This window comes from Lynx canadensis, chromosome D2 (assembly GCF_007474595.2).
Source record: "Lynx canadensis isolate LIC74 chromosome D2, mLynCan4.pri.v2, whole genome shotgun sequence".
Lineage (NCBI taxonomy): Eukaryota > Metazoa > Chordata > Mammalia > Carnivora > Felidae > Lynx > Lynx canadensis.
In genome coordinates, this window is record NC_044313.2 from 57,217,540 (window position 1) to 57,244,180 (window position 26,641).

Consider the following 26,641-nt stretch of genomic DNA (forward strand, 5'->3'; position numbering starts at 1 on the left):
ACTGATTTTATTCTCATTCACAGTTCCTTATAGTGCATTGTCTTAGTGCTATACTACAAATGGCCACTATATAAAGCTTTAAATAAAATCCCTAAGACATTCCGTAGTTTTTAAATGTTGAAACAAACAGCAGTTATCTTTAAGAGCTAATTTTCCCAAGCAAAAAACAAAACAAAAACCAAACAAACAAACAAACAAAAACCCCGTAATAGCCACATACCGTAGCAGGCAGTAAATACATATGAGGAAAAAAGGATTTTAAAATAGATTTTTATTGGCAAAAATAAAAATAAAATAAAACTAATCTGAATCAGGTTCCTTCTTCTTTCTTCTTGTCCCTTTTGAGTAAGTCCCAGGCTCTGTTCTTTCTTTGCCATCAGTTCGTTGTGTCAGCCACTCCTTTTCTAGCTGTTTCAGCATGTCTGCAGTGAGGAGTCCTTGCTGCACCAGTCTGGAAGCTAGGGATTTCTCTCCTCCATTGGGGACAGGTGGCTCAGCAGCTTTACTCCCTACAGTTTTGGTGCCGCGCACCCTTCTAGCTTGGCTTTTAAAGTTCCTGACAATCGGGACCGGTTCTCTGTCGACAAGCTCTCCAAGTTCAACAGCTTATGTGACTCTGAAATTTTAATCAGTTTGGTGATGTTGTGTACACCATCTTGGATAATGCCATCTAGTTCTTTCTGGAGATCTCGAATGAGGCTGGCATCTGGAAACATATCTATAAACCGGTAGCTAGGAAAGAATATTATGTTATATAGCAACAGCCTTTATCAGAATCATTGGGCTTATCTCAATGATGTAACTACATCTGGACACTGGCCCCCAAATGTTCTGTTTTTGCAGACTCTGTCCAGTGCCTCTGCTCAGCCCCAACACACCTGAGGAATACTGTCATTATGAGGGTAGGTCATCACTCATATCTTAAGTGAATCATATTTTAAGGGGGACAGGCCCCTCCTTTGAGAATCACTGATGTAAAGCAGCACCTTTCAAATGTTAATATACAAATGAATCACCTGGGGAGCTTGTTAAAATGTAGTTTAAGTTTGGGGTGGGCCTGATATTCTCTAGTTCTAACAAGCTCCTAGGTAATACCAATGCTTTTGGTCCGGGGACCACCATCTGTGTAGCAAGAATCTAGTACACTTCCTCACCTACCTATCTGAACTGGAATCATAAGAAGTCCTTAGTCATTTTTAGAATGGGTATGAACAAGGCTCGACTGCCATAATGGACAATAAACATAACAGACAGCACCCTGTAAAAATGTGCCTGTTACTTGAGAGAGCAAAAGACCATTCATAAAACCTTTGATTTTCCCTATTACTCAGAAAAATGAGAGTAGCTAAAGGAAAAATGTGATACCTTAGCCAAAGGTAAAGATCCAAGACATCATGGACAGCTTCTAAATCCATGAGGTCTTTAATATTCTTAGGTGGAAGTAATGGCCATTTAATATATCGGCGTAACCACGAGAAGGTCAGTGGCTCATTCCTGCTATACTGCCTGGCAAACTGAAAGAGAAGAAAAGAGTTTGGTGAAAGAATCAAAATGCACTTATATCTGCAATCAGAAACAGAAAGCAACAAAACATTAACTGCAGTTGTGTTTCAACAGGCTGGTTTTTCCTTCTTTATACTTTTCCATACTTTTAAGAATATTTAATACTTCATAAAGATACCTTGAAGAAAAAAGTAGGGGGGGGGGTGCTTTCCTTCATTTTCAAAGCCAGGGCAATAATATGTACATCAGAAGTCGTACAAAAACTAACAGAGCCTAACTCTGTTAACTTTAATGAACATTTAATGTTACAAGTTTTGGACAGATATTTTTGAAGTCTCTCATTTCTACCCCTTTATGGAATGGTCCTGTAACTGCAAATATAAGCTGTATCTTGTCAATATCCTTCCTTATCATAAAGAAACTCTGAGGTGGCTTGGAGCAAGGTTGGGCATGAGTCGATCAAGCTGGTAAACAGACTCTGCACCTCTTCACTAGCTGTGTGGCTCTGGCCAAGCCATCACTCTGTGCTTCAGCGACCTCATCAACACCATGAGACCACCATACCTCCCTCTTGAACCACAGGACACTGTTGGGAGAATGTGCTCGGAAAACCAGGCTGCCCCCAACCCCCACAAATGCCAGGCATTATTATGCATCACAATGTACTATAGGAGACAGAAATACAACCATGTGAGACCTGTAGAGCAAAAGTTTAGCTTCAAGAATAAGCTGATTTCAAATCGTTCATGTCCTGATTAGGGAAAATTATCTCTAAATGTCTAACCTAAGTAAGGTCCATACTTCAGAGAGGCGAGGCAGTTTTAGAACAATTGTGGTTAAATAATGTTATGATTTTATTAAATTCAGTCATGCATTCTGCTAACACATGCCAAACAGAATAGCCATGAAGGATGGAAATGTGACCAAGCTAACCTGCTGAGCAGGACAAGCCAAACTTTAATATTTCTGGCCACAAACTAGTAAAAATCCAATACGTAAAAGAGCCAAGTATGGAGCTGTCCAAAAAGGGGAAGGGAGAGATACTTATCCATTCAGATACCTCCGTCCAACAGCTGGCCCTAAAGGAGCTCCCTGGAACACCATTTCCAAACAACTATCCTGCGGGGCACCAGAGGCCATCAATGGGATGGAGGTCTTTTAAAGGTCAGTCATAATGGTGATCAAGAAAAAAAGGAAAAATCTCTACCTTTCATATGCTAACAGTATCAGAACACATAAGCGACTGCCGGCCTCTACCATTCCAGACTTCTTACCCCTTAGTAAAATGCTTCTGCTTCATTAGAACAGCTGTTTGAAGGGTGGTAAAACAGAGTCAGGACCATGGACCCGAGCTCCATCCAGGTCACTTTTTTTTTTTTTTAATCTTTTTTTAACATTTATTTATTATCAAGAGACAGGGAGAGACAGAACACGAGCATGGGAAAGGCAAAGAGAGGGGGACACACAGAATCCAAAGCAGACTCCAGGCTCTAGCTGTCAGCACAGAGCCCGACGCGGGGCTCAAATTCACAAACCGCGAGATCATGGCCTGAGCCAAAGTCGGACACTTAACTGACTGAGCCACCCAGGTGCCCCCACCCAGGTCACTTTATAGCATTTCAGACTTTATTCCAGAAATGTCAACCTTATGCTAACTAACTCTCTCATAAATGCCAGCTCTAAGAAACATATTTCCTAAGTAAATACCTGGGTGTGCAATACCTCTAAGACATATTAAAGGGAAAAGAAAAAGGCAAGTTGCAGAATAATTCATTATAATATTTATGGGAAAACACACCCACAAAACTAGAATTTCCATATGTACACATATGTAAGCAAATGCAACGGAAAAGGTCTGCAATGACACAAACTGTTAACTGTAGCTCTGTCAAAAGACTGAGATTGGGGGTGGTAGCCCAATTTAACCTATCCATAATGTTTTAACTTCATGCAGTGAGAAAGCATTTATGTATTATTTGTGCGATTTGAAAGTAATTTCGAACATAAATTTAGAAACAGATTTGGTGAGAACACAGCCAGTACGCAGAATGCTGAGTTCTATATAGAAGACAGGGGCAAGACTAGAGTCAGAGGAGGGTTCCAAGAGGAGGCCCTTGGGTTTAGTGGGACAGGGAGGGCACTCCAGGAAGAGGCAACAGGGGAGAGGCAAGGGCTCCGCAAGGTGAGAGGACATGGCAGGAGGCTGGAAGTTCAGCTTCCACTGCCCTTCCCTGCCCCCCTTTTTTGGGTGCATAAATGCTCCTCAGAAGGCAGAGGTTTGTATCCCTATGCAAATGAATAAGAAGGGGCTAAAAGCCCGGCACCAAACTCATACAAGACAGCAATCCCTGGCTCAGTGCCTTATAATCAGGAAAACCGAATACTATGACCACCACTAACCCCTACTCCCCTTCCCCTTCCAAAAATATTAACCAATGCTACTAAGAAAGAAGTGTATTAGCGAGCACCTGGGTAGCTCAGTCAGTAGAGCATGTGACTCTTAATCTCAGGGTTGTGAGTTCACACCCCACACTGGGCATGACGCCTACTTAAAATAAAAATAAAAATAAAAAGGCAAAAAAAAAAAGACGTATATCATCAGACCCCCTTCCCTCAAAAGAATTTGTCATTTAAGAAAAAAAGAGCCACTTTATATATAAGTTCTTATATAGTATCTTCTATGGAAAAGTACTCTCCAACTGTTTTACCTTGAATAACAAAGTACTGTTTAGGGAAATGCATTGACTTGAAACAACTCAAAATATAAAGATAAAGGCTTACCTGTAACAACGAAGAGCAGACAAAAGGCTGCTTCTTGTTGATAGGAGCTGTGCAGAAAACATACCTCACTCGTAGACTTAATGGAATATGCTGGATCAACTCTGCAGAAAATTTAAAATCATCCATATTGCAGACAAAATATTGCCCATCAACTTGTGAAAAGTCTACAAAAATATCCTGGAGGGAAAAAAAGATACATTATTCGACTGCCTAAGTGGCCATGAATAAAGTACTCAAGCCTACAAAAGACAATCTCTGAATCCTTAACAGTCTTCTAGAAAGGCCTGTTTAATTCACTGTCCTCACAGACTAAAAGACCTCCCCTATAGCTTTCCCAACCTGAAATACTCAGAAAATTCCTCAAGACAAAAGTTCCAGAAGATTTTGAGAGGAAGTTTTCACTTTCAAGATAAACCTCATAAATAACAATATCAAAAATAGACTATCCAGGGGCGCCTGGGTGGCGCAGTCGGTTAAGCGTCCGACTTCAGCCAGGTCACGATCTCGCGGTCCGTGAGTTCAAGCCCCGCGTCAGGCTCTGGGCTGATGGCTCAGAGCCTGGAGCCTGTTTCCGATTCTGTGTCTCCCTCTCTCTCTGCCCCTCCCCTGTTCATGCTCTGTCTCTCTCTGTCCCAAAAATAAATAAACGTTAAAAAAAAAAAAATTTAAAAAAAAAAAAAATAGACTATCCACTGATGCCCACGAAGTTAATTAGTAACTGTCTGCAATATCAACCTTTTTGAAAAGATATTTTAGATATTTTAGAAGAGATTTAAAAGTAAGTTTTTACTTACAATGAGATTAGAAAGTGTTGTATCAGGGAGATGGTAGGCAAACATTTCAATCTGTTCCGCAGTTGGATGAAGACCAGCTGCCTTTAGTAAAAGAAAGAACAACTCTTAAGTTTCTCCTTCTCAGAGGACAACTTTTCTTAAGTTGTTTATAAAGTCCTATATTCAGGCTAAGCTCTCACCAAATGAGTTAAATGACAAGCATTTGAGTAAAAAAGAAAAAAGCAATGTCACTTTCCCATTTATCACCAATTGAGAAAGCTGATGAGATGGTTTAGTGACCCTGACCAATTATACCCACTGAGGTGGCTCATCAACCTTTCGCTGACATTTTAGTTAGTATTTCTCAAACCTCTGATGATCTGACAGAGTACCAAAAATGCTTTCCAGGGTCTCCGTTATCTTCACTGAACAAAAATGAACAAGGAAAACCCAATCGCTTTAACCAAGGCAATAAAACTGACAGACAAACATAGATAAATACATGAGAGAATGTCTACATGGAGGCCAGTCTCTCTTCAACTGTATCCCAGTATTAATAAGGCGGGTATAAGCAAAAAGAGAAAGAGAAAAGGAATGGGAAACACAAAGAGCAAAGGATGAAAGGAGGAAAGGAGGAAAGAAGACAGACCCGAGTCACGGGAGGGACGAAGAGTATGGGCACGAAAAATGAGGCACACAGGGGAAATGGGAGTGTGTCCTTAGCAACTGCACTCTTAACAAAAGCTACAGAAAGGATTTCAACCACAGCTTTCCTCCAGGAATTTTCCCTTGCATCAACTCATTTATATTCCCCTTTTACTAGGGTCACTGAAAAACGAGATGAGCCACGTTAATTTATAAGTAAATTTTCTAGGCAACTTAAATTATGAGTTAACAAACTTATAACTAAAATACATACGCTGCTGCCTCGTTAACCGCACTAACCAAAAGTTAACCTCGTCCGAACTGGCTCAAAGTTATACCGCTTAGTACTGTTTTTGCCCCACACTCAAGAGTTTCTTCTACATTCAAGCTTCTCACAATTTTTCAGCTGGCTGTCACAGCGGGGTGCCCACCTGAGGCAACTACGCCCCTCTCCCCACCCAATGCTAGAGTACAGAAAGAACTCAAGGAAAATCAGGTTTACTAAACTCATTCAATCTGGATCTTCCATTTGCTCACCATTCTCTAATGAAGGGGTCCCTAGAGCTCTCCAAAGCAGTAAAGTAGGGCTTTCTTGACAGGATTTTCATGGCACAAAACTTTCTTTTGCTTATTTCTGTTTCCAGGTGTCTGAGGCAAGGGTCCTTCGCAGACAAGTAATGAACACGTTACACCTTACCTTTATGGGATCCACAGGCCTGTTCAAAATTTCTTTTAGTAAATTGAGATCTTCTCGATTCATTGTTGTCACTTCTCCTTCTTTATATTTTGAACTGAATCGGCCAGCTCTGCCAGCAATCTGTAAGGCCTGAGAGGTGGTAATTGGTTCTATTTCCTTCTCTCCCTTTTCATTGATAGTGGGTTTTATAAGGGAGTAAAAAATAATTCTTCTTATGCTCCTGAAATAGAAATAAAAGTAATCTCAATACAGACTGCTGTATAGAAAACTCCCCATCATTTGGGTCACTACAGAAATGTTCACTCCAGTTCTAGTTTAGACCTGCTTACAATCTTGTCCACTCTTTACAGTATAAGAGAGGTTTGTCAGTAATTCTTTTCCTTCCCATTAAATAGTACTTTTTAACAAATGTATAAATTTACTAAAAACCATTAAACTGTGCAATTACAATGAACTGTGGAGTGTGTAAATTATACTTCAATAAGGTATAGAAAATGACTTTTTTTTTTTTTTTTTTACCAGTAAACCATATAAAGTGCTATCAGACTGTTTTTAAAAGTTGGCTCCTATTGGGGAGCCTGGATGGCTCGGTCTGTTGAGCGTCTGACTGTTGGTTTCGGCTCAGGTCATGATCCCAGGGTCATGGGATCAAGCCCCATGTTAGCTTCCATACTGTGCATGGAGCCTGCTTAAGATTCTCTGTCTCTCCCTCTGCCCCTCTTCCCTGCTCTTGCTCCCTCTCTTTCTCTAAAATAAAGAAGTTGGCTGCCATTAATAGCTTTGAATACTTCTTGGATTCCAAAAGGTGTAACTGCCTTGACTCCTCAGAGAAAATACTTAGACACAACACTGTTACTCCTAGAGATACTGGCCAGCCCCACATTCATAATGGGCACTCATACACCTGCTGAGAAACTGAAAATAAAGTGAGATACTATAACAGGTTAGTGGGAGACAGTGTCATTCAAAATCCCTAGTGCGATGTGATATTTTCTTTTTATTCCCTCAAGAGATGTCAGCAAGATAAACCTCACGACTGTATTATAATACCCATTCTCCTAAACGTTAAGTGTTTGGTCATTCTAATTCCAATTAGAAAACCCACAGAATACCCATGATTATTAAAAAACAAATTACTTACAAATTAAGTCCCATGCCAATTGCATCTGTAGCAACCAAGATTTTGCATGGATCATCAGGATCGTTAAACTTTTTTGCTTGAGCAAGTTTGGTCCCTAAAACAAGAACAGTTTACGTTCGCTCAGTGCTCTCAATCTTTTACCATATCACTAAGTAGATCTTAGAACCCTCATCTCTCATTCTCCATTCTTCTGAATAAAACTCTTACCGATTCAAACTTACTGCTTTATGTCCTCAAAGAGCCACTTACCTTTCGTTCCTACTCCTTTAAATATCCTGACATAGAGCAACACAATCCCCTACTAGCCCCATTTCTGAGAACACTTATAAAGAGATTTCAGGACTACACCTTTAAGACGATGTACCAAGCTCATTTTAATGACATTTCTGTAACAAAATCATCAACTCAACATTTAAAATACAGTCTAACAAGAGCAGCAAGAGCTATAATTAAAAAACTTCTATCCCCACCAAGATGAACTAGAGAAATATATTTATTTTATTTGACACATAACAAATTACTAATGTATCAAACAACCTTATTCAGTACCTTTTACTGTGTTTTCTATACACATCTCAACATAAATGACAAAAATAAGAGACTTCAGGTCCCTGTCATGATGAAAGCCAATAATTACCAGGTGGGAGACTGCCATATATAACAGCTGATTCCAATCCCCGGATTTCAATCTGTCGACTCACAGAATAAATATCATTCTTGCTAAAACAGACAATGCAATCCCCAGGCCGAAGGTTGTCTAATGATTCTAGTGCATGATCCAGCACAGAAATGGGGGTAAGCCTCTTATAGTTTCGAACCTACAATAAAGACATGATATTGTAAAATAACACAACTAACTCAACTTCCTATCACTATTAGGTGAAAAATGGGCAGAGCAATCAAAAGCAGCTAAAAATTGACAGGTTCCAATGTTTTTACATTTACATGGTATTTTACAATATAGAAAAACATTTATTTTCATATTATAAATGTTACCATCAGTTCTCACTGGTGTTTTCTAAATTAACAAAATGTATATACAGCATGCCAAATTTTTTTTTAAATGTTCTTTATTTAAAAGTTTACTTATTTTTGAGAGAGAGAGAGAGGGAGCACGAGTCGGGGAGGGGCAGAGAGAGGAAGGGAGAGAGAGAATCCCAAGCAGGCTCCATGCTGTCAGTGCACAGCCCGAGACGTAGAGCTCGAACTCACAAACCGTGAGATCATGACCTGAGCTGAAGTCAAGAGTCAGACGCTTAACCAACTGAGCCACCCAGGCACCCCCATGTCGCAGAGTTTCAAAGCACTTTCATATACATTCGATTTTTGTGGCAACTTGGTAAGTTCAGGGTTTACTAACTATTATTTCAATTTTATGAAAAAGCAAAATAAAGTCCACATAAAAGATCAGGTCTGATAAGGATTCCTTCGGTTCTAGCCTTCTGCAATCTGCCTAACAACGCAAAGCTAGTTAACAGCAAAGCCAAGACTAGAACCCAGAATTTTTTCCACTACATCCCACCCTCTCTCTGAAAGCTGAACACAAAACTGATGAACCAATTTTTAAGTATTTCTTCATCTTATTAAAGAACTATAGTAAAAAAAAAAAAAAAAAACAACACAAAAATTAGGACTGAAAGGAAACCAGTTATTTTCTACTCTCCATGTTGGAGAAAGGGATACAAACTATCTCTAGCAAAAGGCCCTAATCTCCACCTTTTGGGATGAGCACTGGGTGTTGTATGGAAACCAATTTGACAATAAACTTCATATATTGAAAAAAAAAAAAAAAAAAGGCCCTAATCTCTGACATCCAAAATTCTGAAAACCATATGCTTTTGCTAAGCCTCAAACTTCCAACATTCCTGACTTATTTAATTCTAAAGAGAACTGCTACACTCCATAAGGCGTTGTCAGGAGAAGATTACGAGTCTCTTTGTACTTTTGGAAGGCTTGGGGTATGATGGTCATTCTGCCGGAATTCCAGATCATGAGGTTCAACCAAACACGTATGATCTAGCCAACTGTGAGGAAATGACACTTTCTTTTTAGTTAAGTTCTGACTTTGCTGCTATCTGGGACCCCTGAAGCCACTGCTGGGTACTCCAGGCTATTTGCTATGCCACCTTGAGAACAAAGCATGTGATCTACCTCCACTTCCTCTCCCGTCGTGTACATGAGCTCAGTAACCAGGTCAATGGCAGCAGATTCTCCACACAAATGGACTTCTTCAGCACAGAGTCCTGTTAAATGTAAAATCAATAGTTTTTTAAGATACGAAATTAAATATTTCACACTTTATATAACAAAAATACTTGAAGTTTCCTTACCGATTGCTCTATAACTTTACCAAGTGTTTTCATCGATATTATCTCTTTGATAATTATCTCTTTGATTCAAACCTCACCACAACCTTCTAGCGGGCAAAGATTATCTCTATAAATCTCAGTGTTTTTTTATTTTATTTATATTTTATTTTATTTTATTTTACTATTTTGAGAGAGACACAGACGGTGCAGCAGAAGGGAGCAGAGAAGGAGGGAGAGAGAGAGGAGAGAGAGAGAGAGAGAGAGAGGATCTCAAGCAGGCTCCATGCTGCCAGCACCGAACCAATGCGGGACTTGAACTCATGAAACTGTAAGATCATGACTTGAGCCAAAACGAAGAGTCAGATGCCTAACCAACTGAGCCACTCAGGCACACCAATCTCAGTGCTTTTAAACTGCTTTGGCTATGGTTTTGAGTCCACTACAGAGGTAAGCCAGCAAAGGACCAGAACCTGGCATTCTGATGGTTAGTACTGAATCTTATACTTGTGTTTTTCAAATAGGCTCCAATGGAATGACTGAGGTACCTCGGAGGCTGGGGACCGGAGGGTAAAGAAACTCCAAGCTCCTTACCACTGAGCAGATCCACTCTCATTTTAAATTATAGGCTTTAAGGTTATATGATTTGTTTGAAGAGAGAGTTCAGCTATTTGTTTTTAAGTTTGCAAACCACCTGCCCTATAACACAATGATCAAAAATTCACTCCAATATCGAGCAGTAGAACTATTCATTCATGTCCATGGACCTCAAGAACTCCAATTCCAGGAGCCTATCCTAAAGAAATAATAAAATAAATAAAAAGCTATGGCCACAGAAATTTTTACTGTAGCACTATCAATAATAGGAACAAATGTTCAACTCTGTGGAAAAAAAATAGTATAGCTCTTCAATGGAGAATGTGCACTATTAATATGTGGTGTGACAAAAATCCATGAAACAAGAGAACAGAAAAAAACACAAGATACAAACTAATATATTCACAAAACACCATATGCACGAGGAAAAAGACCGCATGAAACACCAAAATGTTAAGATGGTTGTGTAAAGGTGGCGAGATTTGAACATTTTAACTTTAATTAACCGATATGCTAACTTTATAGTAAGAAACTGGACCTCCCATTTTTAAAATAATATTTAGGAACTAAGAACTCACACTAGGCTGACATTTTGTTTGATTTGTGTCAAGAAGAGAGGATCTTAAGAACTCTATCTGGCAATGTCAAGCAGAGAAATGCAACTCCGTGCAGAGGTCACAAAGCACGGGTGTTAGCATTAAGACCACCAACCTAGAAGCGCTCTGGTCCCAGGCCCATCCTCTGCTGGATCTTTAATCATTTGAATTTCATCAATCACAGCCACTTCATCTAAAATAAAAATTCGTCATGAGCAATGCAATATACTTAAATAATACTATAAACAAATTATAGCACCCAAACTCAAGCTTTCATCACCACCATAATCACCACTATCACTTGCTCACGAAGCACTTCTTTTCTGGCAGGCTTGTTCTAAGTGCTTTACAATTTTAACTCATTTAATCCTTACAACAAATCTATGCCATAAGTATCATCATTCTAGCCGTTTTATAGAAGAATAGACTGAGGCCAGAGAAGTTTAAGTCACTGGCCCAAGCTTATACAGCATGTAGAGTGATCAAGTTTAAGATCTAAAAACATAAAATTCTAACCCAGGCGATACAACATCTAGTAGGTCATTTGTCCTATTTTTTGCAATCTCAGAGGGAGCCTAGAGAATCTACTTAATAAGAACTAACATATCCACAGGGTAGTAAAAGAAGTAAGCATCTAGGCTTCCAGGAATAAGGAGCAGACAGTCCTACTGTAAATGAAGCTTCTCTATCACATGAACCCAGACAGGTGTCAGGAGCAGAAAATGGGATAGAAAGTGTAATTTCCTGAGCTCTAGCTATGCTCATTCTTAGGGGTTTTAAGACCTCATCACTAAGGCAAAAATTAGTGCCCTCGTTTTATTTTCTAACGCCAAAAAGATTTTATTTTTTTAATGTTCATTTTTTATGAGAGAGAGAGCAAGTGAGGCGAGCAGGGGGGAGGCGCAGTGAGGGGGACAGAGGATCCAAAGTGGGCTCTGTGCTGACAGCAGAGACCCAAATGAGGGGCTCGAACTCACAAACCATGAGATCATGACCTGAGCCAAAGTCAGACGCTTAACCGACTGAGCCACACAGATGCCCTTGCCAAAATGTTTTCAACCATATTATTTTATTCTCCTTGTGTCATATCAATTATATTTTAATCTTCTTCCTCAAATACCAAGGAGTTGAGAAGAGCACATTAAAAAAAATTATACACCATAATAACATTTAGGAAACAAAAGAGAGGACGTTTTATACTGAAAAACCATCAGATTAAAAATTACTTATTCCAATTGGGTACATACAAACAAGATTAGAAAGAAGAGACAGAAGAGGGAATTTTGATTTATGAACTCCTGTGCTATCAGAATGTCTACAATGTGTTACTTTTATAATAAATTCATTTGTAAAAAAACTACTCAGAAAGTTACGATTATTAAAATGAAAAAGCTAACTAGAGTACATAATGTGTAATTCCTATTTAATATACACACTCACAATGCACACATAAGTATATGCATACACAATACAAACATAAACATAGAAGAAATCTGGAAAATACACACCACAGCGTTAACACTTGTTGATTCTGGATGAGTAGGACTGGGAGGTTATGGGTTTTTTTCCTTCTCTTTGCATTTATGTTTATATTTTCTATAACAAAGATATGACTGCTTACTGGTAAGGAAAGTTAATTTTTATTTAAAATATCTTCAGGGGCGCATGGGTGGCTCAGTCGGTTAAGCGGCCACTCTTGGTTTCAGCTCAGGTCTTGAGCTCACAGTTTGTGAGTTTGAGCCCCATGTCAGGCTCTGCACTGACAGCACAGAGCCTGCTTGGGATTCTCCTCTCTCTGCCCCTCCCCTGCTAACACACACCTCCCCCCTTCAAAATAAACATTTAAAAATAAATTAAACAAAATATTTTCAAAACTAAATAGAAGTTCATTGCAGTGCAATATATAATAATGAAAAACCTTAAACAACCTAAATATTCTTTAGTAGGGGAATTAACAATTTTAGTTGTAAGATGGAATTTTCGTTATAAGTTTAAATGAATAAACGCGATATATATATTTATGATACATATTATACACATAAGATAAACATATAATATACATATAACAAGACTAGTTCTAAAAACATGCTGCATAGAGTACCAAGCAAGTTGTGGAACAATAATACAGTATGATAATCACCTGACTGTTCTGAATCATACAATCCATAGTATCGATAGGTAACATGTATCGGTGATGTAAAAAAAGACAGGAAAGATATACACCAAACACTTGACAGCAGTTGGATCAAAAAAGGAACTAACTGGGGAGTGGTAAAAAGGAACCAATTATACTTGTTAACATTTTAGTTCCTTTAAGAGAAAAGGGGAGAGGAACATTCACAAGCAAACACCACAAGAGTCTGACATTTATTAGTGAGCACTGGTGAGCACTGGGTATCTGTTGTCCTATTCGTCTCAATTTAAAATTTTTGTCACAATAAAAACACATTTCATATGTTTAACTATATTTTAAAATAAAAAGTTACTAAACCGTAAAGGTTCTTAAATGGCATGTACATACAAGGAGTTGTAACACTGCACATCTCAACTGTACAAGCAACATGGGCAGCCTGTTTCCCGTCTGGCTCCACCGTCACACGCTCTTCACCTGTTACCAAGTCACACGGCACGCCCTAAGGTGACAAAAAGATATCTGGAGTTATTGCCGTCTTTAAAATAATAGCAAAAAGAAGTTTGGGTTGTTTAATAGTCTCACCATTACCATCAAATTTATTCCCAAACCTTTAAAAAAATTTTATGAAAGCCACTCTTACACAAAGTATGTCAACTTGGAAACACCTCTAATTAGCTAAATTCTCAGGTATCAAAAACATGAGACAGTGTAGCAGTTTCACTTAACTTTGTATATTTCTGCACTGTAGCAGTTTATTAAAATAAAACAAATGTGAATTGTTTCTGGATTCAGGAAGAATATCATAAGTAATATTTAAGAATGGAAAGACCTCCTGGGGTGCCTGGGTGGCTCAGTTGGGTAAACACCCAACTCCTTTTTTTTTTTAGCATCCAACTCTTAATTTCAGCTCAAGTCATAATCTCAGTTCATGAGATGGAACCCAGTGTCCCGCTCTGCACTGCGAGCACAGAGCCTACTTGGGATTCTATCCCTCTCTTTCTCTGCCCCTCCTCTGCGCTCTCTAAATAAATAAACATTAAAAGAATTATTTAAAAAAAAAAAAAAAAAAAACAGAAAGATCTCCTAATACAATTCCTTAACAAGGAGCAACATTAATACTATCGTATAATAGTTTGCCCAGAAATTAAGGCGTTCCTCAGGACGAAGTGCTTTTGGTGCTAAATCTGGGAAAGTCTAGGCAATCTGGGACAGCCCATCTCCCTAGTGACCTAAAACTAATCACAAGGAAACATCTGACATGTCCAAACTGAATGACAGTTTACCACAGATGACCATTAGTCGTCCAAAACGTAAAGGTTATGAAAGATGAAGAAGGATCCTAGGAACGTCCTAGATTAATGGAAACTAGAGACAGGAGAACAAAATACAGTGCTGGCACCCTGGACAGAATACTGGGGGGTTGGAAGAGAATGGGGGTGGTATTACTGACAACTGGCAAAATGTGAATATGGAATGTAGATTAAGTAATAGTATTCTATCAATATTAAATACCCTGCTGTAGATAATGCCACGTGGTTATGCAAAACAAAGTCATTGTTCTGAGGAAATATTTTCTTAAATATTTATGGATAAGGAGGCATTATGTATGCAAATTACACAAATTATTCTGAACAAAAAAACAGAATACAAGTTATCTACCCAAACTGGTTCATCTTACATTATAAAGTTATAATAAAACAGTGAACCAAAATGTGGCCCATTTAGTGAAACGATGCCTCAGACTACAGGGCATTCGGTCCTTTTCAGGTTTATCATTACTTCTTTTTGATAGCATCATAGTCTGATCTAAAAAAAGGTAAATTAAATATCGTATCAGAGTTAGGTTAACTCTGAGGAAGCAAAGGAGGACTTCAGAGGGAGTTTCAACTATATCAGTATTTTATTTCTTAAAAAACTAAATAGAGCAAGTATGGCAAAATGTTAGAATCTGATGGGAGTTGGGGAGTGGGTTCAGGTTATTTGTGTGTAATTCTCTGCACTTCTCTGTATTTGTGAAATATTCTGTGATAATTGTGTTTCATTCATTCTAATACACATTTTTTCACATTTTACTATCTCTGAAATCAGAATATATTTTAACAACTGATGGCAAGTCAGAGTCAGTTGACAGCATCTTTTTCTTTCTCAATTGTACATAAAATAGTGGTACATCTTTTTTTTTTTTTTTTAATTTTTTTTTTTTTCTTTTCCAACGTTTTATTTATTCTTGGGACAGAGAGAGACAGAGCATGAACGGGGAGGGGCAGAGAAAGAGGGAGACACAGAATCGGAAACAGGCTCCAGGCTCTGAGCCATCAGCCCAGAGCCTGACGCGGGGCTCGAACTCCCAGAACCGCGAGATCGTGACCTGGCTGAAGTCGGACGCTTAACCGACTGCGCCACCCAGGCGCCCCAAATAGTGGTACATCTTACAAAGTACAATGAACTATGACAACTTTTATTAATGGCAAATTACTACATATGCCCTTTCCCAACTCCCACCTTCACCCTGCCCAGTCCTCCTTAACAAGAAAATTAGCAATTTTCAAGAAATTAACAAGAAAAAAAAGCAAATACTTGGTAATATACTGACAGCAGCATTACTCTTTCGAAGATCTCATGTGCCAATAATTTTAAAGGCCCACAATACACTCCAGATTTTGCTGACAAGTACTTCTGGATTGCATGATAAGTCTTTCCACTGTTTGTGGGGCCTGAATGGAATATTATCTTCCGCTGTATGGCTCTGGCTTCTGGGTACCTAAAACATAAGAAGGTAACAGCTTAATCCCATTAACCTCAAAATCTACCTTGGCAAAGGTATCAACTGAAAACTATTCCAATGAAACATCTTGTTAATATTCACAAGAGAGCATCTTTGGAAACTAAAATTAAACGACAACTTTCAGATCCACAGTAAAATAATGACTATTTTCTAAGACTGGCATTTACTAACTAGAGGACAGAAAAATCTAAATGCAAATTAATTCTTGGATATTTTTGCTGTTGTACTTGTCCCTTTTCTTCAGAAGTTACTTCAAATAAGTTTAAACCCCATCCTGCTCCATAGACATGTTCACATCATTTCCACAGCTCTAAACACATGAACCTGTAAGTAAATATGCCTAGCCTTCTGAATTTCAACATATATATATAATAATTGAGTCTTCTGCTTCTGGCCATGATGAATGGTACAGGACCTGCCCTCCCACCATAAACAAGTACAAAACTGGACAGTAATATGCAGCAGCTGCTTAGGGACATAAACAGCAGACAGTGTAGGACTACAAGCCCTGAAACAAAGGAACACTTGAGCTGTGCCGTACTGCACCCCAGGAGGGCACAAGGAGGTGGAACCCAAGCAAAGTATGACAGTCCCAACGAGCTGAGCAGTAGCGAGAAAATTCAGAGATGCTAAAGCAGGTGGAATTTGAAAGCAAACTGTGGAAAAGAAGAAAGGGTTCAGTGGAGAGGATGCCTTGAAGTCTATGTGAGGCTACCCTGTGGATCCTTGACCAAGGGCCGGGCTGAACATGGGCAGGGCCCACCAAACCACAAAGGGTTTGGGCAGATAGTCTCAAAGGGGTGGCAAAGTGCTAGATGTTGGAGTTCCAGCCACAGTGTGGAAATGGTGAGAGCTCACACTGGAAAGTCCACACTTGAGTTGTAAGGCCAACACCCTAAACTAAGGGCTACTCTAGATTTGTCCTAATAAAACCTACAACCTAACTTGATCAGAATCAAGGGGAGATACCAGAATTAATTGCCTGTTTTTCTAGGGAAAACAACTCCTAGCCTCCTTATGATTTCTCGTCCAGCATACAACAAAAAATATTATAATGACATATATAATAATATATAATGATCACTAATCTCCCAAGATCAGAAACTGAAAATCTCAAATCCACAAATAAAGAAACTAACCAGTTAGGTGGTATTCTTAAGTCACTGATCTTACGTAGATCGTCCTTACATTCCAACACAGGAAATATCTGTTTCGCATGTCTCAAGAAAAATGGAAATAAATCATCACATGAGCTGAAAAATAAAACACTACATTAACACATACAGTCTACAAGTTATCCATAACCAAACTCAGTGAAACTTTTCCTCTTAGTGAGCCACTTCAGGGGACACTGCCCCCAGGATAAAAAAAAACTCTGGAGCGAGGAATTCCTTTTCTGAGATCCTGCTTTGTCTTATGTTTTCTTCCTAATTTTGCTTACACTTTCTACAGAAACAACAAATTGGCTGTCAACCACCATGCTCTACTCCTCCAATATAAATAGGTAAAGATCAACTTGGGTGAAAGTTAAATTAAAAATAAACAACCTGGGGGCGCCTGGGTGGCTCAGGTTGTTTAAGCGAGCCGACTTCAGCTCAGGTCATGATCTCGCGGGTCCGTGAGTTCAAGCCCCGCGTCGGGCTCTGTGCTGACAGCTCAGAGCCTGGAGCCTGTTTCAGATTCTGTGTCTCCCTCTCTCTGACCCTCCCCCGTTCATGCTCTGTCTCTCTCTGTCTCAAAAATAAATAAACGGATAAAAAAAAAATTAAAAAAAAATAAAAATAAAAAAAATAAACAACCTGGACATATACATTAGAAAGAAGACCTATGGTTACTGAACAGAAATGAACGTGCAAACACTTTACATTTAAAAACCATAACCAAAGCCAAACTGCCGATGGGAACACAACAATAACGTTCTTATATTTTTTTCTTTTACATCAAGAAACTCTGTCCTGATATGTGGAGAAAAAAGTCAGTGGCAGAAACAATGGAATCCACCATGTATTAATTCTGTCTTCTGTGAGAGTTCACTTCACTGCGGCCTGTACACAACACAGAGTGGAGAGTAGAAGGTCAAAGCCCCTGCCTTTCTCAAGCTTAAGATATATTGTTGATTTAATAACCAGTTCAGGGACCCACTATAAAAGCAAATGACCTCTGAACGCCTGGGTGGCTCAGTCTGTTAAGTGTCCGACTTCAGCTCAGGTCATGATCTTGCATTTCGTGGGTTCAAGCTCTATGTCAGGCTCTGTCTGACAGCTCAGAGCCTGGAGCCCGCTTCAGATTCTGTGTCTCCCTCTCTCTCTGCCCTTCCCCCACTCATGCTGTCTCTCACTCTCTCTCTCCCAAAAATAAATAAACCTAAAAAAAAAAAATTTAAAGCAAAACGACCTCAAAGGCCTCCTATGAAAGCATGGAATTATTTACAGGATGTTAATAAGCTCTGACCAGAGAATAAACATGAGTATGGGAAGAAATACAAAGTATGTTCAACACATTTTTAAAGAGATTTTTAAAAGTCTCTAAACACTTGCCTGCACTGAGCAAATACATTCAAAATAATGTGAATGTCCACATCCAGGGATGAGATTGCATGATATAATTTCTAAAGCTTATGAATGCTTGATGGAAGAGACGAGCTGCAGGAAATACAAAACCAAAAATAGGTAAAGACTTAGTCTTCATTTCATTTCTTATTTATGAGTGTACATATACAGGGGCACCTGTTAACTGTTGGACTCTGAATTTCAGCTCAGGTCATGATCTCACCATCTGAGCCCCACACTGGGCTCCGTGCTGGCAGCACAGAGCCTGCTGGATTCTCTCTTTCTCTCCCTCTCTCTCTCTGTCCCTCTCCTGCTCATGTGCACGCTCTCAAGATAAGTAATAAACGTATAAAGTGTATATACACGCAACACACCTAACTCATCAAAGTGATTTTGGTGGGGGGCACCTGGGTGGCTCAGTCGGTTAGCTGTCCGACTTCGGCTCAGGTCATGATCTCACAGTTCTTGGGTTCAAGCCCCGTGTCGGGCTCTGTGCTGACAGCTCAGTGTTTAGAGCCTGCTTCAGATTCGGCGTCTCCCTCTCTCTCTGTTCCTCCCCTGCTTGTGCTCTGAATCTTTCTCTCATCTCTCAAAATAAATAAACATTAAAAAAAAATTCAAAGTGACTTTTTTTTTGAGGTAGGGCCAGGGGTCTACAGCTGGTTTACTATCATCGACCAAAAGTGAAATCCTAGCACAACAGGAAGGAAAGCTAAACACACAGCTCCCTTGCTGTGTGTCCCAGCACAGCTGATGCATCTTGCCCAACTCCTGCCAAGACAGAAGCAAAGGTCAGGGAAATCCTCCAGACTACAACCCATGCACTGATTTCCAGGGCACACTAGGTCTCACACAATACTGACAAAGATGTAATCTAAGAAGTAATAAAATAATATCTCTAATAGAAATGCTAGTAGCCTTACCATCGAGTCCATAATCAGCACCCAGTTTCTGAATTTCTTTCCTCTTGTAAAACTTGTCTAAGATCTTCTTTACTTCATCTGAAAGAAAGATTTGCTTAACATTGGTTTTCCAGATGGAGAAAGGCCCACAGAGCAAAAGATACTTGAAATCCTAATACTCAAGCCAGCGGTCTACTGAGTGCTGTAAGCAATTAAAGGTTTTAGTTGACCACGAGCTCTTTATGGTTTAATAGGCAATGGGCTGTCCAGAAAAATTATAGTCAAACAACAGAATATTCCTGTTTACTGCAGAAGAATAAGCAACGCACCACAGGATTAGACATGGTCCCTAGCCTCCATCAGGCCACTTTTAGATAACTGTATTCTGTTTCATTTACTTACAACGCATTCTAAACATCTAATAGTGAGCGGCCAAAAGTATCTAGACAGACAACCAGTACCGCAAGGACCAGATGATCATGTTTTATGTAAATGACTAAAGAGGTGAGGATGATCTTTAGTTGGAAGATGATGGTTTTAAGAAGAACAGACTGGGGCGCCTGGGTGGCTCAGACGGTTGAGCGGCCGACTTCGGCTCAGGTCATGATCCGCAGTCCGTGAGTTCGAGGCCCCGCGTCGGGCTCTGTGCTGACAGCTCAGAGCCTGGAGCCCGCTTCGGATTCTGTGTCTCCTCTCTCTCTGCCCTTCCCCCGCTCATGCTCTGTCTCTCTCTCTCTCTCAAAAATAAATAAATGTTAAAAAAAATTAAAAAAAAAAAGAAAAGAACAGACTACACTTATTTTGTTCTAGATGGCATAATTAAAGCCAGTGGGAAGTAAGGGATGCAGATTTCAGTGGAACTTATACAAGAACTTCTAACAATGAGAAGAGTGAAGGAAGCTGCCTCAAAAAAGTGCCAGCTCCTTGTCACTGGAAGTATTCAAACAAGGCTTAGAAAACTATTTCAAGGGTGACAGCAGAGAATCACTGTGGGGAAGAGAATCACTCAGGGGAAGCTGAGTTAGATGTCTGCTGAGGAAACAGGCCACTATAAACCAATAATGTCATAAGTGAAATATTTAATCAAGCTGAAATTGTATTAACACTGTACATGTTAATATCACTGCATTATTCCACAGAGATAAACATTCTACTGATCCAGGCACACATGCTATATTGCTGGAAAGGCAGGCAAAAATGGAGAATACAGTCTTTGCCCACAAAACACAGAAAGGCCATCCAAAAAAATAGAAATGGAAGGAAAACTTCCAACTCATTCTATGAGACCAGCATTACCTTGATTCCAAAACCAGACAAAGATCTCACGAAAAAGGAGAATTGCAGGCCGTTATCCCTGATGAACATGAATGCAAAAAATCTCACACAAGAGGCCAGCAAATCGAATTCAACAGGCCATTAAAGGAATTATTCGCCACAATCAAGTGGGATTTATTCTTGAGCTCCAGGGATGGGTCAATATTCACAAATCAATCAATGTGATACACCACATTAATAAAAGAAACGATAAGAACCATATGATCCTTGGGGTGCTTGGGTGGCTCAGTCAGTTGAGTGTCCCCACTTTGGCTCAGTCAGGTCATGATCTCACAGTTCATGAGTTCAAGCCCCGCATCAGACTCACTGCTGTCAGCAGAGTCCACTTTGGATCTTCTGTCCCTCTCTCTCTGTCCCTCCCCCTGCTGGCACTATCTCAAAAATAAATAAACATTAAAAATATATATATATATATATATATGATCCTCTCAATAGATACAGGAAAAGCATTTGACAAATACAGCATCCATTTTGATAAAAACCCTCAACAAACTAGGGATAGAAGGGAACATATTTCAACATCAAAAAAGCCATATACAAAAGACCCACAGCTAATAACATCCTCAACGGGCAAAAACTAAGCTTTCCTCTAAAGTCAGGAGCAAGACAGGAATGTCCACTCTCATCATTGTTATTTAACACGGACTGGAAGTATTAGCCTCAGCAATCAGACAACAAACAACAACAACAAAAAATAAAAGCCATCTCAACTGGTAAGGAAGAAGTCAAACTTTCACTATTCACAGACAACTATGTAGAAAACCCAAAAGACCCTGCCAAAAATTACTAGAACTGATACACAAATTCAGTAAAGTCACAGGATATAAATCAACATACAGAAATCTGTTGCTTTCTTTACCACAATAATGAAGCAGCAGAAAGAGAAATCAGGGAATTCATTCCATTTATAATTGCACCAAAAACCATTAAGGTACCGAGGAATAAAATCTAAACCGAAGAGGTAAAAGATCTGTACACTGAAAACTATAGAAAGCTTATGAAAGAAATTGAGGAAGACACGAAGAAGTGGAAAAACATTCCACATTCATGGATTGGAAGAACAAATATCGTTCAGATGTCCATACTACCCAAAGCAACCTACACTTTTTTTTTTAATTTTTTTTTAACGTTTATTTATTTTGAGACAGAGAGAGAGAGCATGAACGGGGGAGAGTCAGAGAAAGAGGGAGACACAGAATCTGAAACAGGCTCCAGGCTCTGAGCTGTCAGCACAGAGCCCGACGCGGGGCTTGAACTCACGGACCGCGAGATCATGACCTGAGCCGAAGTCGGACGCTTAACCAACTGAGCTACCCGGGCGCCCCAGCAACCTACACTTTTAATGCAATCCCTATCCAAATACCAACAGCATTTTTCACAGTGCCAGAATGACAATTCTAAAATTTGTATGGAACTACAAAAGATCTGAAATAGCCAAAGCAATCTTGAAAAAGCAAAGCAAAGCTGGAAGCATCACAATCCCGGACTTCAAGCTATATTACAAAGCTGTAATCATCAAGATAGTATAGTAACTGACACAAAAACAGACACTCAGATCAATGGGAACAGACAGAAAACCCAGAAATGGACCCACAACTACATGGTCAATTAATCTTTGACAAAGCAGGAAAGAACATCCGATGGAAAAAAGACAAGTCTCTTCAACAAATGGTGCTGAGCAAACCGGACAGCAACGTGCAGAGGAATGGAAGTTCCTCCACTTTCTTACACCATACACAAATATAAATTCAAAATGAATGAAAGACCTAAATGTAAGACAGGAAACCATCCAAATCCTAAGGAACACAGGCAGCAACCTCTTTGACCCTGACCGCAGCAACTTTTTCTATGTCACCAGAGGCAAAAGCAAAAATGAACTACTGGGACTTCATCAACATAAAAAGCTTCTGCACAGTGACAGAAATGATCAACAAAACTAAAACGGAAGAAGATGTTTGCAAATGACATATCAAATAAAGGGTTAGAATCCAAATCTACAAAAAACTTAGCAAACTCAACACCCAAAAAACAAACAATCTAGTTAAAAAATGGGCAGAAAACATGAATAGACAATTTTGCAAAGACAGTCAGATGGATGGCTAACAGAAATATGAAAGATGCTCAACATGATTCATCATCAGGGAAATACAAGTCAAAACCACGATGAGATACCACCTCACACCTGTCAGAAGAGCTAAAATTATATACAAGAAACAACAGGTGCTGGAGATAATGAGGAGAAAGGGGAATCCTCTTACACTGTTGGTGGGAATGCAAACTGGTGCAGCCACTCTGGAAAACAGTGTGGAGGTTCCTCAAAAAGTTAAAGGTAGAACTACCCTACCATCCAGCAACTGCACTGCTAGGTATTTACCCAAAAGATACAAAAACACAGATTCGAAGGGAATCATGCACCTTGAAGTTTACAGCAGCATTATCAACAATAGCCAAGCTATGGAAAGCCCAAATGTCCATTGACTGATGAGTGGATAAAGATATGGTGTGTGCGTATATATGCGCACGCATGCATACGTAACACACACACACACACACACACACAATGGAATAATACTCAGCCATCAAAAGGAATGAAATCTTGCCATTTGCAATGATGTGGCGGGAGCTGCAGTGTGTTATGTTAAACAGAGTAAGTCAGAGAAACACAAATACCATATGATTTTGCTAATATGTGGTATTTAAGAACAAAACAGATGAATATGTGGGATGGGGGTAAAAGGAGAGAAGGAAACAAACTATGAGAGACTCTTAGAGAACTGAGGGTTGATGAAGAGATGTGGGTGGGGGACAGGCTAGATGGAGATAGGTACTAAGGAAGGCACTTGTTATGATGAGCATTGGGTGTTATAAATGATGAATCACTGAATTCTACTCCTGAAATCAACATTGCACGATATGTTAACAAACTAGAATTTAAATAAAATTTTGAAAAAAATACATAAAATAAACGAGGAAACTTGTTTAATGGGTTTAGGTTTTCAGTTTTGCAAGATAAAAAGTTCTGGAGATCTGTTTCACAACAATGCGAATATACTTAACCACTACTGACCTGTACACCCAAAAATTAAGATGGTTAAGTTTTGTTATGTATTTTTTACCACAACCTTAAGATAAATAAATAGTATTAATACCAATAATTATATTATTAAAATTATTATTTAATAGTATTATTACATTATTAAAAGTACCCCAAATAAAGACCTCCCACTCCCATGTTAAGTGAAATAGCCAGCCTAACACTGTCTTCGAAGAACTGGTTAAGAATAGCATATACTAGGGCACCTGGGTAGCTCAGGAGGTTAAGCGTCCAGACTCTTGATTTCGGCTCAGATCATGATCTCACAGTGGTGGGACTGACTGCTACGGGCTCTGCACTGACAGCGCAGACCTGCTTGGATTCTCTCTCCCTCTGTCCCTCCCCTGCTCGTGCTCTCTCTTCCTTTCTCAAAATAAATAAATAAACTTAAAAAAAAAAAAAAGGAATAGCCATGAGTTCCAACACATTTTTCAGTAAAAGTATGATACTTCTTGGGGTGCCTGGGTGGCTCAGTTGGTTGAGCATCGGACTTTGGCTCAGGTCACGATCTCATGGCTCATGAGTTCGAGCGCCAAGTCAGGCTCTGTGCTGACAGTTCAGAGCCTGGAGCCTGCTTCGGATTCTGTGTCTCCCTCTCTCTCTGCCCCTCCCCCACTCACACTCTGTCTCTCTCAAAAATAAATAAACATTAAAAAAATTTTTTTAAGTATTTGTACTTCTGCCCCCCAAACAAGCTTTGGCCTATAGTATGTTGTAGTCTACATTTTTAAATTACAATAGGAGTAGAGGATCTCTTTTGCATTGTTGGTGGGAATGCAAGCTGGTGCCACCACTCTGGAAAACAGTATGGAGGTTCCTCAAAAAACTAAAAATAGAACTACCCTACGACCCAGCAATTGCACTACTAGGCATTCGTCCAAGGGACACATGTGTGCTGTTTCAAAGGGACACATGCATCCCCATGTTTACAGCAGCGTTATCAACAATAGCCAAAGTATGGAAAGAGCCCAACTGTCCATCGATGGATGAATGGATAAAGAAGATGTGGTAGGGGCGCCTGGGTGGCGCAGTCGGTTAAGCGTCCGACTTCAGCCAGGTCACGATCTCGCGGTCCGGGAGTTCGAGCCCCGCGTCAGGCTCTGGGCTGATGGCTCAGAGCCTGGAGCCTGTTTCCGATTCTGTGTCTCCCCTCTCTCTCTGCCCCTCCCCCGTTCATGCTCTGTCTCTCTCTGTCTTAAAAATAAATAAACGTTGGGAAAAAAAATTAAAAAAAAAAAAAAGAAGATGTGGTATATATATTTACACACATATATATACACACAACGGAGTAGTACTCGGCAATCAAAAGAATGAAATCTTGCCATTTGCAACTACGTGGATGGAACTGGAGGATATTATGCTAAGTGAAATTAGTCAGAGAAAGACAAAAATCATATGACTTCACTCATATGAGGACTTTAAGAAACAAAACAGATGAATATAAGGGAAGGGAAACAAAAACTATAAAAACAGGGAGAGGGACAAAACAGAAGAGACTCATAAATATGGAGAACAAACTTAAGGTTACTGGAAGAGTTGTGGGAGGGGGGATGGGCTAAATGGGTAAGGAATCTACTCCTGAAATCATTGTTGCACTATATGCTAATTTGGATGTAAATTTTTTAAAAAATTAAAAAGAAAATTAACAACAACAAAAATTACAATAGGAGTGACCAATGTTGCTTGTTGAAGGGAACTGCCTGAAAATAGCTTCTGGAGAGCGAGTGCCCTGTGCAGCTATACAATTCCCTCGGCCTCCCAGAGCTTCATTTGGTCTGAGGAAATTCCCTGCCTCCTTAATCGTTCAGAAACTAAAGACGTACAACCTTATAATCTGAAAATCTTTTTGAAACCATCCGCATGCCTCCCTGTCAAACCCATCCAAGTTAGTTTGGGGAACAAAACACACTGCCACTTACTGATGCTAAGCGGACTCCTTTCTCTCTGGAGTCCTGGATGATCAGGATACAGACCACCTTAGGCGAGGACACCCTTATCATGTTCTAACTTGTATTACGTTTGGTTATCCATACATCCTTTCTCCCCGCGACACTGTAAGTTTCTGGAGTGTTAAGTGCCAGTAAATTATAAAGACTCCTTAAAGCGATCCTCCTCTGGCTTTTCACTGACACCTCCCTTGCCCCTTCTCAGGGGTATCAGTTCTGGGCAGGGGCGAAGGAACAAAAAAGGATGCCAGAAAAAGCGGTCGTCCACCGAACGACGTAAGAAAGGCGAATCGTCCCATCGGAAGAGGGTTGAAACGATTCAGAGAGCAGTAAAAGGAAAAAGACCACTTCTGAGGCGACATATAAAAGGATCACTAAGACGCAGCCCCAAGCTTGGAGGGGCTCACAAACCAGCGCGGTAGGCAGACACTGACAGGCACGATGACAACGCTTGAGGGGACCCGGGTTCTCCAGGGAAAGGGGATGCGGCTTCCTCGCGGCCACGCGTGGGCCTGCAGACCACCCCCGCCGCCCTCGCTGGCTCCCGCACTCACTCTTGTCCAGAGGGCGGGTTAGCTCGGCCCCGACGTCGCCATCCGCGCTGGGGCCCTGGGGTTTCACAGTCAGCGGCACGAACAAGGACGTGTTCGGGGCTTTGGAGCCTCCTGAGGCAGAGGAGGAGGAGGAGGAGGCAACGGCAGACACGCGCCCCAAAGCCCCAGGAAGGGGTTCGACGTGGGCGCGAAGGGCAGAGCAGACGGCTGCCCGGTGGCCAGCCCGGCGCCCCGCCGGGAGCCGAGCCCACACAGGGCACACCGGGAGAAGGACATCGAGGCCGCACGCCCTAAAGGAGGCCG

The 26,641-nt window shown here is 40.2% G+C and overlaps 1 protein-coding gene across 1 annotated transcript; it reads right to left on the reverse strand.

The window, feature by feature from the left end:
* SUPV3L1 (Suv3 like RNA helicase) lies at positions 1-26,641 on the reverse strand. Its single transcript, XM_030334231.1, is given in 19 exon segments — positions 1-551; positions 554-732; positions 1,366-1,514; positions 4,285-4,461; positions 5,079-5,159; positions 6,400-6,619; positions 7,541-7,634; positions 8,178-8,358; positions 9,692-9,783; positions 11,155-11,232; positions 13,561-13,672; positions 15,751-15,934; positions 17,098-17,211; positions 18,097-18,116; positions 18,513-18,544; positions 18,547-18,600; positions 19,431-19,508; positions 26,339-26,590; positions 26,593-26,641. Coding segments are annotated over 19 exon segments (2,370 nt in total). The 5' UTR covers positions 26,615-26,641; the 3' UTR covers positions 1-300.